The following is a 16,116-nucleotide window of genomic DNA, read 5'->3' as shown; positions in this document are numbered from 1 at the left end:
ACTGACTTTGTAATAGTTACAAAGGAAAACTGGCCATCATACACTAAACACCTGAGGATCACATCAAACTCACATAGAAAGGTGAACATTGTTGGAGACGTGTGATATGTGCTCTCCTGAAAAAATCGAACATGTTTGATATCCTCTGGACTGTAAATCGGGGCAAAAGTCATGTAGTTTATTTCAGCCTTAACATGCTCTAACTAACTTAACAGAACAACAACTGCATGTTCTTCTTGTTGGTCTGAAGTTTTAGGACGTCCTCCAGTGATCACTGTAGATGGGTTTGATCATTCAGGAGGTCTTCATTTACAGTGTGAATCTGAAGGTTGGTATCCTGAACCTGATCTTGAGTGGCTGAACAGTGAAGGAATCAGTTTGATTTCAGAAACTACAGAGACACACAGAAATGAAGACGGATTCAGAGTGAAACACACCATCACTGTACATCACAGAGACGACAAGATTCACTGCAGAGTCAAATTGAGACATCACGTGCTGGAAACACAGATTATCACCACAAGTAAGTACACTTTGTTTTTGTGATCTCATGGTATTTTTGATTCAGTAAAAAGATTTTATGATTGTCAGTCCATTATGTCATAAAGTTGAAGCACTTCTATACACCATTCAGAAGTCAACATTATAGATTTTTTTTAATCATCTTATCAAATATGTTTGATTTACACAGTGTAATTAATTACTGTTTTGTTTTATAGGTAAAAGGTTTAGTTCTTGGAGGACATCAATCATCCTGATTTCAGTTTTTGTTGTGCTCAGTGTGATTGCTGGAATACTGATAGCTGTGTTTGTTCATAAAAACAGAGGTAAAATTCTTGAATTATTGTTATTTTATATATTTATGTAAATAAAGCAGTATAGGGATAATTTTCAAGGCAATCATTTAGATGTAGCACAGAGCTCATTCAGTAAATGCACAGCTATAAACAGATGTGATTTAAGTCAAATCAAGTCAAGTCACATTTATTTATATACCGCCTTTAACAATACAATATTGAGACAAAGCGGCTGTACAGTATTAAATAGGAAATAGTGCATCAATAATGCAAAAGGGCATCACCCACATAGCAATTGACATCTGGCCCAGCTCTGGGCCAAGCAAGCAGTTACACTTGGCCCAAGTGCAGCAAAGAATTATGGCCCTTGAGTGGCCCGGATCTGGACTACAGACATGAGCCACACATGAGTCATAACTGGCCCAAATCTCAGCCAAATAGTAACTTTTAACCAGCCCTGAACTGGCCAGAACAATATTTTAATAGGGCTACCCCCAAGCAACCATTGAATCAATGTTAAAAGTAGTTGATTTGTCAATGTTAATGACATTGAATTAATATAAATTTAGCTCCCGCTATTAATGTTAAACAAACATTGAAATTTCAACAAACCACCATTGTTGTGATCAGTGATCGCTTTAGTTGGGCTCTTGATTCTTTGTACTTTAATGTTATATTGTCTTTGTCTTTTATAACATTGTGTGAAAACTACTAAGTCTAGAGTATGATTTCGACAATGAGTGGGACCTGACACGTGTTGTCTAACTCCAATAGAATTCAGAATGTCTAGAAATGCTGCTCCCAGTGCATCGTTTTCATTATCAACATGGATGTTAAAGTCACCTACTATTAAGAACTTATTTGCAGCCAACGCTAATTCAGATGGAAAATCAGCAAATTCTTTAAGAAAGTCTGTATGGTGGCCTGGTGGCCTGGTGGCCTGTATACAGTACCAAGTACAAACGTCACAGGGATTTATCATTAACACTTGTTTCTCTGGATAATGTTACATGAAGCACCAATACTTCAAACGATTTATACTTGAAGCCCGCTCTCTGAGAAACACTGAAAATATTGCTATAAATTGTAGAAACACCTCCCCCTTTACCTTTCAGTTGGGGCAGCCATGACCTAATGGTTAGGGAGTCGGGCTCGTAATCAAAAGGTTGTGGGCTCGAGTGGGCACCATGTGGGCTCGAGTCCCAGGTCCAGCAGGGATTGAAGGTGGGGGGGAGTGAATAACCAGCGCTCTCTCCACCCTCAATACCATGACTGAGGTGAGTCCCTTGAGCAAGGCACCAATCCCCCAAGTGCTCCCCAGGCACCAGAGTGATAGCAATATGGCTGCCCACTGCTCCGGTTCTATCTAGGTGATATCTATGTGCTGAGAAATAACTGATTTCTGCTTCCTGACCTGGGCCCCAGTTAGTCAAGTGCAAACTCTAAGATTATATGCCATATTACTAGAGAGAAGAGTGGCACCACCCCTAGAGGGATGAAGACCATCTCTTTTCAACAGGTCAGGTCTGCCCCAAAAACTTGTCCAATTGTCTATGAAACCTGTGTTATTCTGCGGGCACCACTTAGACATCCAGCCATTTAGTGACGACAGTCTGCTATGTATCTCGTCACCACGATATGCAGGGAGGGGGCCAGAGCAAATTACAATGTCTGACATCATAATTGCAAATTCACACACCTCTTTAACATTATTTTTAGTGATCTCTGACTGGCGAAGTCAGAAATCATTTGTGCCGACGTGAATAACAATCTTACTGAATTTACGTTTAGCATTAGCCAGCACTTTTAAATTTGCCAAGATGTCAGGGTACAGCACAGTACTTTTTTGGTACATTACTCTCTGTGTAATAACAAACATTTCTATAAAAAATAAGTCTTTTTTTTTTTAAAGAAATTCTTGTGTTTTAATTTTTCTGATAATCAAATACAGACATTAATCATTTATTTATTTTTAATGAAATTAAAATTAAACCCTTTTATTTGCTGCCAAACAAACATTTTTTTTCCTGTTATTTCTGTTATTATTATAATTTCTGCATTTAATTGTTTTATTTAAATTAGCCAGAAATAGGAATATTTAAACACCTACATTATGCTGTACAAAAGTAATACAAGACTAATACATTTCTGTTACATGTTAAACATTACATTTATTTTGACAGGTTGCCGGTTAGTTTTTGTGTGCATACACAATGACAGTGGTTCCCAAACTGGGGGGGCGCGGAGTTATGATAAGGGAGGCGCGGCAAGGCTTATGTACAGCCGATTTTTATAGAAATTCGAAAGAGATAAATGGCCGAAAACATTGATCGCGGAACGTATCAAAAGAAGGGGGGGCCCGGGAAGGTGTGTGTGTGGGGGGGTGGGGGTCTACATTTTAATATTAAAAACAGTATTAATAGTATAGTTATTAGTTAAAAATGTTTTATTTAACTTTATAAATGAGTCAATTTATACAATCTCTAAAATGTTATAAATAAGTCCGGGCTTTTCAGGTCATAGTTCAGACGCGGCTGGGTTTCGGGCCTGTTCTAGGCTTATCCTTATTTTGATATTTTATACATACACCAATTATGGTGATGAAAACAAATTTCTGCGCTGGTGGAAACAACACGAGACTTCACTTTCGCTTTCACTTTCGAGACCGACTCCGGAAGCGTTTAGTGTCTCCGTCAGCAGCAGCAAATCAGGGCAGCTGGAAGATGGGCTGCAACTTCCCACACAGCTCCGGCAAACGTAATTACAATGAACGTGTCGGGGGAAATAGAAAGGAGATATTTTAATTATTTATGAACAAACCAGTGTTTTCCCAAGGAGTAAGTTGCGGATCCTGACTCACCATCTCCTCTTTGGACGCGCCTTTAGAGAAATGCATCTTTACAGATTACATATTGAAGAGTTTTTTGTTTTTGTGAAAGAGAATTAGTCTTGTTTCGTTAAGTAATAATTTCAAGCTTTCTATAGATATATGTATCATGTCTGTGAGGTTTGTATTCGCTGAGTTTCCGTTAATATTTGTGAAGCTCCTATTGAGACGACAGAAAGCGCATCATGTTTGTTTTCTTTATTTAATAAAAGCACCGTTTGCAACGTTTTGTTGATATTGTGAGTGCACACAAACAAAAGACCCTTAACAGTTCCGAATGATGTATTACACTTACCTTTACGAGCAAAAATGACGTAACAAATTGTTTTTAAATTGTTTCCACTGAAAAAAAATGCAAGTAATCGCGCTGGGGCCTCCATTTCCTGCAATTCGGCTTTAGCTTCTACTCTCGGCACAAACGATTGGGTACGCGTCTAATAGCGCACATTTATCTGTTTAACGTTGAAACTAACATTGTTTTATACTTGAACTCTTTTAGGGCCTATATCTATAGATCTTATTTTAGGCAAGTGGTGATTTGAGAAGGCAAAATTTATCAAACAGACTGTGCGTGTTTGATCAATGTGTCGGATCAGTCTTTCGCTGACCACTTGGTCATTACTTTAAAAAACAAAAACTTAGCCTATATTTAATGAACAAAAATGCTCCAAATGTTTTTTTCTAAATTAACTTAACAAAAGAATAAAACGAAATATAAGTCACTTTGCCATTAATACTAAACTATTTCAATAGATGAAACAGTAGTATAAGGTGTTTTGGGTGAAGACGGGCTCGGGCCGAGAATTCTGATAAGCTGTCTGACAAGGGCCGGGCTAGGACATACTGTATATATGAGGCCCGTGCTGGGCTATAATGAACATTTATCCCAATACTTAAGTTATTATTTAATGTTTGCAACACAGAAATGTAGCCTATACCGTGTATCCTGCTCGTGAAGCTTGTTTAAACATAAATCTTAACTTACATGAGCAGAGCTCTCTCTGGATCAGCGGTGGCGCGAAAGCAGGTTTAAATATTCCGATGTGATTGCGATTTCAAATGTTTTATAGACATGGCGCAGTCATCATCATAGCAATAAGATTGTGTGTTTTTGAATCGAGATCGCGAACTTTTAATGAAGAATCTATATGCGTCTATAGCCCATGTATGTCATAATTTGTACCAGACCTCAAAAGTTACCCGGGCCCAGGCCCCGGCGGCCCCCCCGCTTCCGCGATCCATGGCCGAAAATATCTGCCGCGCAGTCCGGCAGTATTCAGCGCGCTCCACTCAATGTGTGACGCTCCGCTCAATATTCCGCTCTATGAATGTGATTTCTGTTGAGTTGCTCACGGCCCATACAAATGCCCTCTCGTGACGGTATGCTCTGCTCATGTGCTCTGATAATAATAGCTTTGTAGGACTATGCATTATTTTGATAATTAGTCAATATATATATATACATATACATATATATATATATATATATATATATATATATATATATATATATATGTGGCTTATAAAAGTTGGCTTGTGCTTTTTTTTCAGTATTATTACTATTACTGAGTTTAATTAAAAAGTCTTACAAAATTATTATATTAATTAATTAAATAATAAATAATTATTACAAAGCAGTTTCAGTTTCAGCTAAGAATTTTCATTTCGGTACATCCCTCGATTTTTATGTAAAAAGAAACATTTTCAGGGTGATACAAGACACCACTGTAAAATTATCTTGCTTATTATACGACTACTTGACACATATGTAAATAATTTCACACTAAATATGAATTTCATCATATTTTTTTACCTCAAGACGACTCGCAGTACCCGCTGCACCTGTCTGTTATCAATTGTAGCCATTTTTGTCGTAAAATAACAGACCACTAGATGGTGCAATTGATATCAGAAATGAGAATCGCCGTTAGTCGAGTAAAATTATGAATGAATGACGCATAGACATAGTTCTGCTCTAAGCATGGACAGGTTTTTGAAAAGACAACAAGAGCCAGGTAAACGTAAAGTGGATGATGAATGTACTTCAACGATTGGAACTACAACAAAGAGAAGAAAATATGATAAAATCTGTTAAAAAAAAACAATTAATGCTGTTACAAAGTACAAAAATAGTACATAGTAAAGCTGCATGCTTTACGTTTAATGTTTCTACTCTAAAAGTGACTAGTTCCTTGTTTTTTTTTTTTCAGTAAGTTGTCACACACTGAATTTTAATTATTACAAAATCCTTCTGAAGTTGTATTTATGTTTCTGTGTAAATGAATTGTTTATTCTGCAAAAGAGGGGCCCACTGCACTATTATATGATGCTAATTTTCTCAAATGAACTGGTAAAATTTATATGAAGTGACTCTTACAGCAGTTCTGGAGATTAAGTTTATGCGTTCATGTCGTCATATAATTAGACGCAGAGGCCGAAAATCACCTGTGCTTCACTATTTGTGTACAGGGGCGTAGCACCAAATTCTGGGCCCTGTGCACAAGCAGTGGCCATGGGCCCCCGTAAGCTCGAGGTTCACAACTACCTACAACTAACCACTAATCTAAGAACTCTTATATGTATAACAAAGGAGTTCATTTGTAGACTATTTGCTCTCACATTTTGGGCTCACCTTTCTTGGGAAAGAAGTCTGTTAGCAGTTGCTTTCCCTCATTTCTTTTTTTTATCCCTTTCTTGCCTCTCTTTTCTTTTCTGAGAACCGGATTTAGCTTTCTTAGACGTCATCTTCCATAGCAGTTATGCACTGCCGTCTGCCGCTTCAGCAGAATGAACGCGACTTCAGATGCGCCTAGTCAAAAAGCCCGGTGAAGGTGGACTAAATCATTTCGTGCAAGGGAGAGGGTGCCTGTCCTCAGACACTGTATGTACTTGCACACCATTTAATACATCAATCAACTGATGCATTTACCCAAAATATTAGCCTTTACATTAGTTAACAACATTTATTGTGATCTTAAAATTATATTTAAAGGAAAATAAAATTTCACTCCTCAGGGGCCCTCCCCCCACTTGGGGCCCTGGTAATTTAGTCCCACTTTTCACCCAACTACGACGCCCCTGTTTGTGTAGTAAACAAAGCCGCGTCTCCGTCATTCATTCATACAGAGCCAAGGATAGGGTCTCTCTGATTGGGTGCAGCTGATCAGCACAATTGCTGATGGGGAATGTAGTCTGGGGTGTGGTGCAACAGTCTGTTGAAATGGCAAGGCGACCTCTGGTGGCGAGCGGACTGGCGTACAGGACCAGATATATATATTATCTGGGAAATTATTTTACAAATATCTTCAGATAAGATATTATCTAAAGGATGAGATTCAAATAATAATAATAATAAAAAAAAATAGATGAAGATCACCCTCTGTTGCGTTTTATAATTAAAGTTATTAAAATCAATAGACTAGATAACCTGATATAAGAAATAAATAATATATTCAAAGAAATTAAGGAGTTTATGTAATAAAATAACAGAAGGAGATTGGAAGCAACGTTTTTCAGGTAATAGAAGACACTTTTAAGAAATCAAATATAATAAAAATACAAAATATAGTTTTGGGTATACGACCTGTGCTGCTTAGTAAAGATGAGTTATACTTATTTAGAATATTGAGAATCACAGCTCTTAAAGCAATAACAACATTTTAGAGAAAGCAAGAATCTCCAGCAATATGTGACTGGTTAGACTTAGTGTCTGAAGTACACTGTATGGAAAAGGTATGAAATGCTGACAAAACATATTAACAACAACATATTATATTTTTTACCCTTTTACATAATCCTCCCTCTCTCTTAATTTATTTGTTTACTATTTTATTTAATTATTAAATATTATTATCAGTTGATGTTTGAATAACATTTAAATTACTAGGAATTAGGGATAATAAGTGTCACGAATCTGGTCAATGTTCCGCGGTCCGCTCACCACCAGATGTCACTCTCACCCTATCTTTACACGTTGACTGTTGTTCTACACCCCGGACTACTTTTCCCATCACCCATCACACTGATTGCGTCAACACCTGTGACCAATCAGCAGCTCTATAAAAGCCCCGGACCTCCCCCATGCAAGCCACATAGTATTGAGTAGTTGTTGTGTTCTATTGTTAGTGTTCCCTAGTTTCCTTGTTCCCGAGTTCCTAGTTTCCAGTGTTTGTTCTCTCGCCTGGTTATCCCGTTGTCGACTGTCTCGCCGCCTGCCTTTTTGGACTATCGCTTGTCTTAAGGATTATTCTCTACATCTTGCCTGTGATTTACCTGTTTGACCCTGCCTGTTCGACCATGTATCTGTCTCGTCCCTTAAATAAAGGCTCGCGTATGGATCCGCTCACCTCTCCCCTCTCACTCCCCGTTACAATAAGAGATTTGATATGAATATGTGACTGTGTTCTGTATTTTTATTTTTCCCCCTATTTTTCATATGTAAAATGTCTATACATGTAAATGTTGTTTTTATTTATTTTTTATTATTTATCTATTTTGTTAATGTGTTGGTGGTGGGTATTACCACAAAAGGAGAAAAAATGGAAGATGGAAGATGAAGTAGAAGGAAAAATGAGGAATAACCGTTGGTAAAAAAATATTATGTCTTCAAAGAAAAAAATTGTTTTGTATAATTGTATTAAATTAGTTTTTTGTAAAATTGACAGACATAATAAAGTATAAAAAAAGAAAATAATATAATGTGTTATGAAAAAAATTATTATGTTACAAAAATGTAAAACAAAAAAAGTTGTTTATACATTTTTCTTTTGATATGTTATCACATATATGATGAAATATTATGTTGAGGATACTTTTTTTTTTTTTTTTTTTTGGTGGTCTTTATTAAATAATTTGGTAACATTTAGACTAGAGACCAGTTCTCTCTATTAACTATTTGCTTATTAGCATGCATATTACAATCATATTGCCTGTTTATTAGTATTATAAAGCAGATATTAGACTGTTAACAACTACCTTACTAACTATTAATAAACAGTTTAGTTTAATAAGCAGAAATTCATTTACTGAGGCAAAAAAATTTAGTTTGGTAATAGTGGTAATAGTGAGATAATTTAATTCAGTATTAATGTTAAGTCTGTTTTTTTCCACAAAATGCTTAAGTAACAGACATTGTGCATTCATATATTTTTGTGAATATGGTCCTGTAATTTATTATTGTTCATCAATCACAAATTATATTTGTATTTGTTGTCTGAATTATGTTTTCACTTGTCTTTATTGTAAATCTTCTTTAGAACACAGTCAAATACAGGATGAACACAGTCAACTAAAGAATGAAGGCGGTCAACTACAGGATGAACACAGTCAACTAAAGAATGAAGACAGTCAGATACAGAAGGAAAACAATCAGCTACAGGATGAGAAGAGGAAAATACAACAAGGTAATTTGTCTTAATTATATTATTAATTCATTATTCATTTAAAGTCTGTTTTTAGCAGTAAAATACTAATTTATATATTAATTTATTTTGTGTATGTCTTGAGTCTAGTAAATGGTCACCAGTTGTTTATATAATGTATATTTTTTCAGGTCTGGTTTTGAAAAAGACAACAGAAAGCTGGATTTAATAAAAACTGGGTTTAATTAAAAAAAAAAAAAAAAAAAAAAAGAAAAAAGAAAAAGAAAAGAAAGAGTAATAAACACAGCAAACTAAACAACCAACTTAAAATGAGAAGATAACATCAATAACAAAGCAAAACCAAGGATATAAATACACATAGCCATAACTACTTAAACATAGGACAGGTGTAACTAAATCAGTAGCCAAGACAACAAACACAGTAATTAACACAGGCAGGAAAACTAGAACTAAGGAAACATCTTATGGAAACATCTTACAACGGCTTATGGATCCCGCCTTCTGTCTGGGTCTGGCCACAAGACCTCGTCAACATCACAGGCGATGTCCTCGCGGGCTAGGCATCGGGGGAAAATATCGCCTTGTGTGCCGAATCCTTGGATTGATCCCACCTCAATGTCTTTGCATGCTTCTTCCATTGCTTGCAGAAGAGTCATGTAGACATGTGGTTGCCGATCATATACTTTCCACTGCCACGCTGAAAATAATTCATCAATTGCATTTAGAAATGGGCTGTAAGGGGGCAGGCATAAAATTGTGGTTATGGTTGTTGAACCAATCTCGGACCAGAGCCGCCCGGTGGAAAGTAACATTATCCCAGATGACAACAAACCTGGGCTGCTCTGGTCTGTCCTGCACAACTGCATGTAGTGCATCTAGAAATGCAATGATCTGTCCTGTATTGTAGGGACCTAGAGTGGCATGGTGATGCAGGATTCTTTGGACACTAATTGCAGCGCACAAGATGATATTTTCAAGATGAACTCTTCATATTTTCACACAAGTAGGGGCCGTGTTGGGTCAGTATAGACAGAAACTACAAGCTACAGGCAGGGCAGTTGGCAGCATAAACAAAATCACAGTTTGGAAAATGGATTCATGATGTATCAACTTATTATATACATTTTGTAAATTTATGAACACTCAAAAAAAGTTTCAGACTCTAGCTTTAACTATTAAACTGAAATGGTTAAAATGATAATGGATTACGGGTAAAAAAAAATATGTAAATCATATAAAATAATTACAATAAATAATCTAAATTACTAAAATCCAGATAAAAAATGTACAAAAAATCCATTTTATTTTTTAAATTCTTTTACCATGTATTGCCTTTTAATTTGGACCAAGAGAAACTGAGGGAGTGGATTTTTTTGTGTCACAGATTCTGTGTTCACAGATTGTGTCAGGATTCTGGATTTTGTGTTCCGTATTTTACCCCCAGCTTTAGTTCTTGTTCCATATTTGGTCATTTTCCTGTTCTTGTTTAGTTTGATTGTTAATTAGCCCCACACCTGTTTCTGTTTCCACTGATCCATTGATGTTTATAGTTTGAAGTTGTTTTAGTTGTCTCCTATGTTCTATTGGATTTATAATTAAAGATCAATTTTGGATTTCTCCATCACCATGCGCTTCACCCAAGGCTACACATTACAGTCAGTTTCCTTAAAGCTGATTGGTCAAATTTCAGTTTGTGATCTCTAAACCAGAACATAACCTGTCCTGGACCAGGTTACCCGTGGAGCGTAAGTTACTATGGCAATGAAGACTGCTAAAAGCCAAACCACTTTCATGTTACCTAAAACCCAGAGTTGGAGCACACTAAACTGAAACTTACATGGCTAGTCAGATAAACCAGCCTCATGTTTGGGTTCACGGCCCCTGATGTACACTTGTGTGACGTGAACACAACTGAATGATCATAACTTGTTTGTCAGAGTAATAAAAATGATATAATGTTCTTTTCTCATCTTTTTCTGAATTTTCTTTAGAACGTGATCAACTTTTGAAGACAATTCTACCTAAAGGTGAATGTTTTATATGATCTTATTAAAATATAAATTCATTACTTTTAAGCTATTTAGCAAAACAATGAATGAATACACTGTGCATTCATACATGTATACAGGTACATCTCAATAAATTAGAATGTCATGGAAAAGTTCATTTATTTCAGTAATTCAACTCAAATTGTGAAACTTGTGTATTAAATAAATTCAATGCACACAGACAGAAGTAGTTTAAGTCTCTGGTTCTTTTAATTGTGATGATTTTGGCTCACATTTAACAAAACCCCACCAATTCACTGTCTCAACAAATTAGAATATGGTGACATGCCAATCAGCCGATCAACTCAAAACACCTGCAAATGTTTCCTGAGCCTTCAAAATGGCCTCTCAGTTTGGTTCACTAGGCTACACAATCATGGGGAAGACTGCTGATATGACAGTTGTCCAGAAGACAATCATTGATGCCCTTCAGAAGGAGGGTAAGCCACAAACATTTATTGACAAAGAAGCTGGCTGTTCACAGAGTGCTGTATCCAAGCATGTTAACAGAAAGTTGAGTGGAAGGAAAAAGTGTGGAAGAAAAGATGCACAACAAACCAAGAGAACCGTAGCCTTGAGAGGCTTGTCAAGCAAAATCGATTCAAGAATTTGAGTGAACTTCACAAGGAATGGACTGAGGCTGGGGTCAAGGCATCAAGAGCCACCACACACAGACGTGTCAAAGAATTTGGCTACAGTTGTCTTATTTCTCTTGTTAAGCCACTCCTGAACCACAGACAACGTCAGAGGCGTCTTACCTGGGCTAAGGAGAAGAAATGGACTGTTGCCCAGTGGTCCAAAGTCCTCTTTTCAGATGAGAGCAAGTGTTGTATTTCATTTGGAAACCAAGGTCCTAGAGTCTGGAGGAAGGGTGGAGAAGCTTATGGCCCAAGTTTCTTGAAGTCCAGTGTTAGGTTTACAGAGTCTGTGATGATTTGGGGTGCAATGTCATCTGCTGGTGTTGGTCCAATGTGTTTTTTGAAAACCAAAGTCACTGCACCCGTTTACCAAGAAATTTTAGAGCACTTCATGTTTCCTTCTGCTGACCAGCATTTTACAGATGCTGATTTCATTTTTCAGCAGGACTTGGCACCTGCCCACACTGCCAAAAACATCAAAAGTTGGTTAAATGACCATGGTGTTGGTGTGCTTGACTGGCCAGCAAACTCACTAGACCTGAACCCCATAGAGAATATATGGGGTATTGTCAAGAGGAAAATAAGAAACAAGAGAAAAAAAAAAAAAAAAAAATGCAGATGAGCTGAAGGCCACTGTCAAAGAAACTTGGGCTTCCATACCACCTCAGCAGTGCCACAGACTGATCACCTCCATGCCACAACGAATTGAGGCAGTAATTACAGCAAAAGGAGCTCGTACCAAGTATAGAGTACATATACAGTAATTGAACATTCTTTCCAGAAGACCAACAATTCCCTAAAAATGATTTTTTTTTTTTTTTATTGGTCTTATGAAGTATTCTAATTTGTTGAGATCGTGAATTGGTGGGTTTTTGTTAAATGTGAGCCAAAATCATCACAATTAAAAGAACCAAAGACTTAAACTACTTCAGTCTGTGTGCACTGAATTTATTTAATACACGAGTTTCACAATTTGAGTTGAATTACTGAAATTAACTTTTCCACGACATTCTAATTTATTAGAGATGCACCTGTACACATAATTATATTTTATTATAAGATATACTGTATAAACTAAGTCTTCAAGTAGTGACTGAAATTATTCATCTCACTATTGATCTAATGATGATTTCTGTTATGAACCCTTTATCACTTCATACTTTCCATTTTCAGCACTTACATATTTAAGATCATATAAGGGTGAGTAAAAAAGCATAATTATTTATTTGAATTAAAGGCTTGTTTTGTGGCATAATTATATAAAATATATATAGATTTATTATAATTATTTATTTTACATGCATGACTAAATACAAGCAAGACCAAAAAAAACAAAAAAAAGATTTAATTTAACACAAGAGGATCCCAAAATGAACATCAAATGTAAACATCAAAATTATAATATAATGTACATTAAATATGACATTTATTTACAATTGATTTTGTATATTTGTTTTTGTTTGTCTTGTAAAGTTCTCATGATTCCTATAAAAATAAATAATTGTCAATGTATTTATTATAAACTCATCTTTAAAGCAGAATTTTCAATAATTTTGCAGTGGATGTGATTCTGGATGCTGATACGGCTCATCCAGGTCTCATCGTGTCTGATGATGGGAAACAAGTGAGATCTGGAAACAGACAAGTGAAAGGAGTGGATAGAAACAAAGGCCGATTTGATGGAGATCTTAGTGTTGTTGGGAAGGGTGGATTCTCCTCAGGGTGTTTTTACTTTGAGGTGCAGGTGAAGGGACAAACTGAGTGGTGTTTAGGAGTGACCAGAGAATCTGTTAACAGGAAAGGCTGGATCAGTCTGAGTCCTGAGGATGGATACTGGATTGTGGGATGGAGAGATAGAGAGTATCAAGCTTGTGATTCTTCTGCTTACTCTTTTTCTCTAAATGTGAATCCTCAGAGGGTCGGTGTGTTTGTGGATTATGAGAAGGGTCTCGTCTGCTTTAATGATGTGAAGTCCATGTCTCATATCTACTCTTTCACTGATCAATCTTTTAATGAGAAACTCTATCCATTTGTTAGTTTGGGGTATAAGAGTAATGTAAACTCCACACCACTGATCATCTGTGATAATTACTAATGAGATCAGTGAATTTACATGATCAACTGTAATAAAAGAAAATGCAATAAAAATGGTAACAGCAATAACTAGATAGTTTGGTTTGAGAAAGCCAGCCTAAAGGCAAAACAATCTATCAGATAGATCGATCGATGGGGTTGCTATATGATGGGGCACTCAGGGTGGTTGCTAAGATACACAGGTAGTTTGCTAGGGTGTTGCTATGCAGTTGCTAAGGTGTCCAGGTGGTTGCTAGGGTGTTGCTATGCAGTTGTTAGGGTACTCAGGGTAGTTGCTAGGCTGTTGCTATGTGGTTGCTAGATTATTGAGGCGGTTACTGTGGTGTTGCTATGTGGTTGCTAGGGTACACAGAGCTAGGTTGGTTTGGATGGTTGCTAGAGTGTTGCTATGAAGTTGCTGGTAAGTATCATAGACGCTATACATATTGATTGTAAAGTTAAAGCTGTAGATCAGGGTTCCTCAAATCTTGTCCTGGAGTGTCGCTGTCCTGCACAGTTTAACTCTGACTCTGATCAAACACACCTACACAAACTAATCAATGTCTTTAGGATCACTAGAAATCACAGGTAGGTGAACTTGATCATGGTTTGAGCTAAACAGTGCAGAGCATCAGCCCTCCAGGATCAGATTTGGGGAACCCTGATCTAGTTACAGTCAGCAGAAGAAGAAGAATATGTTTAAATAGCATTTTAGTAAGTCAGCTTTCTCAGTCCAATTAATCTCAAATATTATTTACACTACCAGTCAAAAATTTGGATACATAAGGGTAATTATCAATTATTTTGATTTAAAAACTTCTGCTTAAATGACTGAAAAGAATTTATAAAAGAAAATAAATTATGCCTATATGACTTTCTTAAGACTGATGCTTTATTTTAACAAGAATAATGTTTTGATCTGGAGCAGAAAATGAATGAAAACATCATGAAGATCATACAGTTACTGCTCCTTCTTCAATAGTGTTTGTTGTTTGTTGATGAATGTTCCTCACTTTCAGTTGTTCACTTTCATTTGATTTTGAATTTTGTATTTCATTGAATTCTTTCCAACGCTGTTTTCATGTCTGTACAAAATAGATACAAAATAGACCTTTAGTGCCAAGCTCCTTAAAGGACTGTTATATACTGTATACCCAGTTTTGTGTGCCTTGTGTTTTTGTTATCAGGATTTTACGTTGCATTCAGCACTATTTTGTTCATGTCTCCTGTTCTTTTTGTAGTTCTTTTGTTGTAGTTTTCTTGTTGATTAGTTTCCTGATGTGTCTTGTTGTTAGTCTGTTTGCTCTTGTGTTCATGTTTCCTGGGGTCTTTGTTGGTCTTGTCCATCACTGAATGTGCTGTAGGTTTCCTCAGTTCTGCACTTGTTTCTTGGTTTTTGTTCCATGTTCTTGGTTTATTGTTTGTGTAATAAATCCTGTATTTAGTTTTTACTCTCCCTCATCTCTGAATGTTCACCATCATTATAAGGACTAAATAAGTGTCATAATAATAAATAATTAAACAAAGCAAATAAATGCAAGTTCTGTAGTCTAAATCTTCTGAAGTTATTCAGTGATAATCAGAGTTTACAAAGCTCTAAAAGTTTAATGCCTGATGTAAGTGCGGTACTGTAACAACTTTCATTCATCACCTTTACATATTAATATGTGCTCATTATGTGATTCTTTACTCTTTTTCAGTAGGTAAAAAGTTTAATTCTTAAATTAGATTTATTTTTCCCCTCCAAAAAAAAATAAATAAATAATAAATAAAAAAAATCAGTATCATCATATTTTTTGTTACAGGTGTTGAGAAAACACATGAACACAATTGTCACGAATCTGGTCGGTGTCCCGCTGTCCGCTCACCACCAGAGGTCACTCTCACCCCATCATCACACTCTGACTGTTGTACCACACCCCGGACTACATCTCCCGTCATGCATCACGCTGATTGCATCAGCACATGTGACCAGTCAGCAGCACCATAAAAGCCCCAGCCTTTCTCCATGCTAGTCACAGATTGTTGAAGTGTTTCTCCCTTTGTTTAGCGTTCTCTGGTTTCTAGTTCCTTGTGTTTTTTGATTCCCTCACCTGGCTCCCCGTTTTCGACCGTACGCCGCCTGCCTTTTCGGATTATTGCTCGTTATAAAGGACTATTCTCTCGTCTCGCCTCTGACATTCCTGTTACTATTGATTTGACCCTGCCTGTACGACTATGTATCTGTCTCGTCCCAATAATAAAGGCTCGCAAATGGATCCGCTCGCCTCTCGTCCGTTTCTCCACGTTACA

At 36.5% G+C, this 16,116-nt stretch overlaps 1 protein-coding gene across 1 annotated transcript; it reads left to right on the top strand.

Annotated features, from left to right (window-relative positions):
• Nucleotides 1-250: 250 nt before the first annotated feature.
• On the top strand, nt 251-15,295 carry LOC127162549 (erythroid membrane-associated protein-like; the record flags this gene model as incomplete). Its single annotated transcript, XM_051105339.1, has 6 exons — nt 251-523; nt 720-827; nt 8,940-9,086; nt 11,057-11,092; nt 12,925-12,951; nt 13,311-15,295. Coding segments are annotated over 6 exons (1,127 nt in total), but the record flags the coding sequence as incomplete, so codon positions are not given.
• Between the last annotated feature and the right edge of the window lie 821 nt (nt 15,296-16,116).

Source organism: Labeo rohita, unplaced genomic scaffold (genome assembly GCF_022985175.1).
Source record: "Labeo rohita strain BAU-BD-2019 unplaced genomic scaffold, IGBB_LRoh.1.0 scaffold_964, whole genome shotgun sequence".
Taxonomy (NCBI): Eukaryota; Metazoa; Chordata; class Actinopteri; order Cypriniformes; family Cyprinidae; genus Labeo; species Labeo rohita.
The sequence above is the reverse complement of the archived record's forward strand: the minus strand, read 5'-3'. Positions and strand labels throughout refer to the sequence as shown.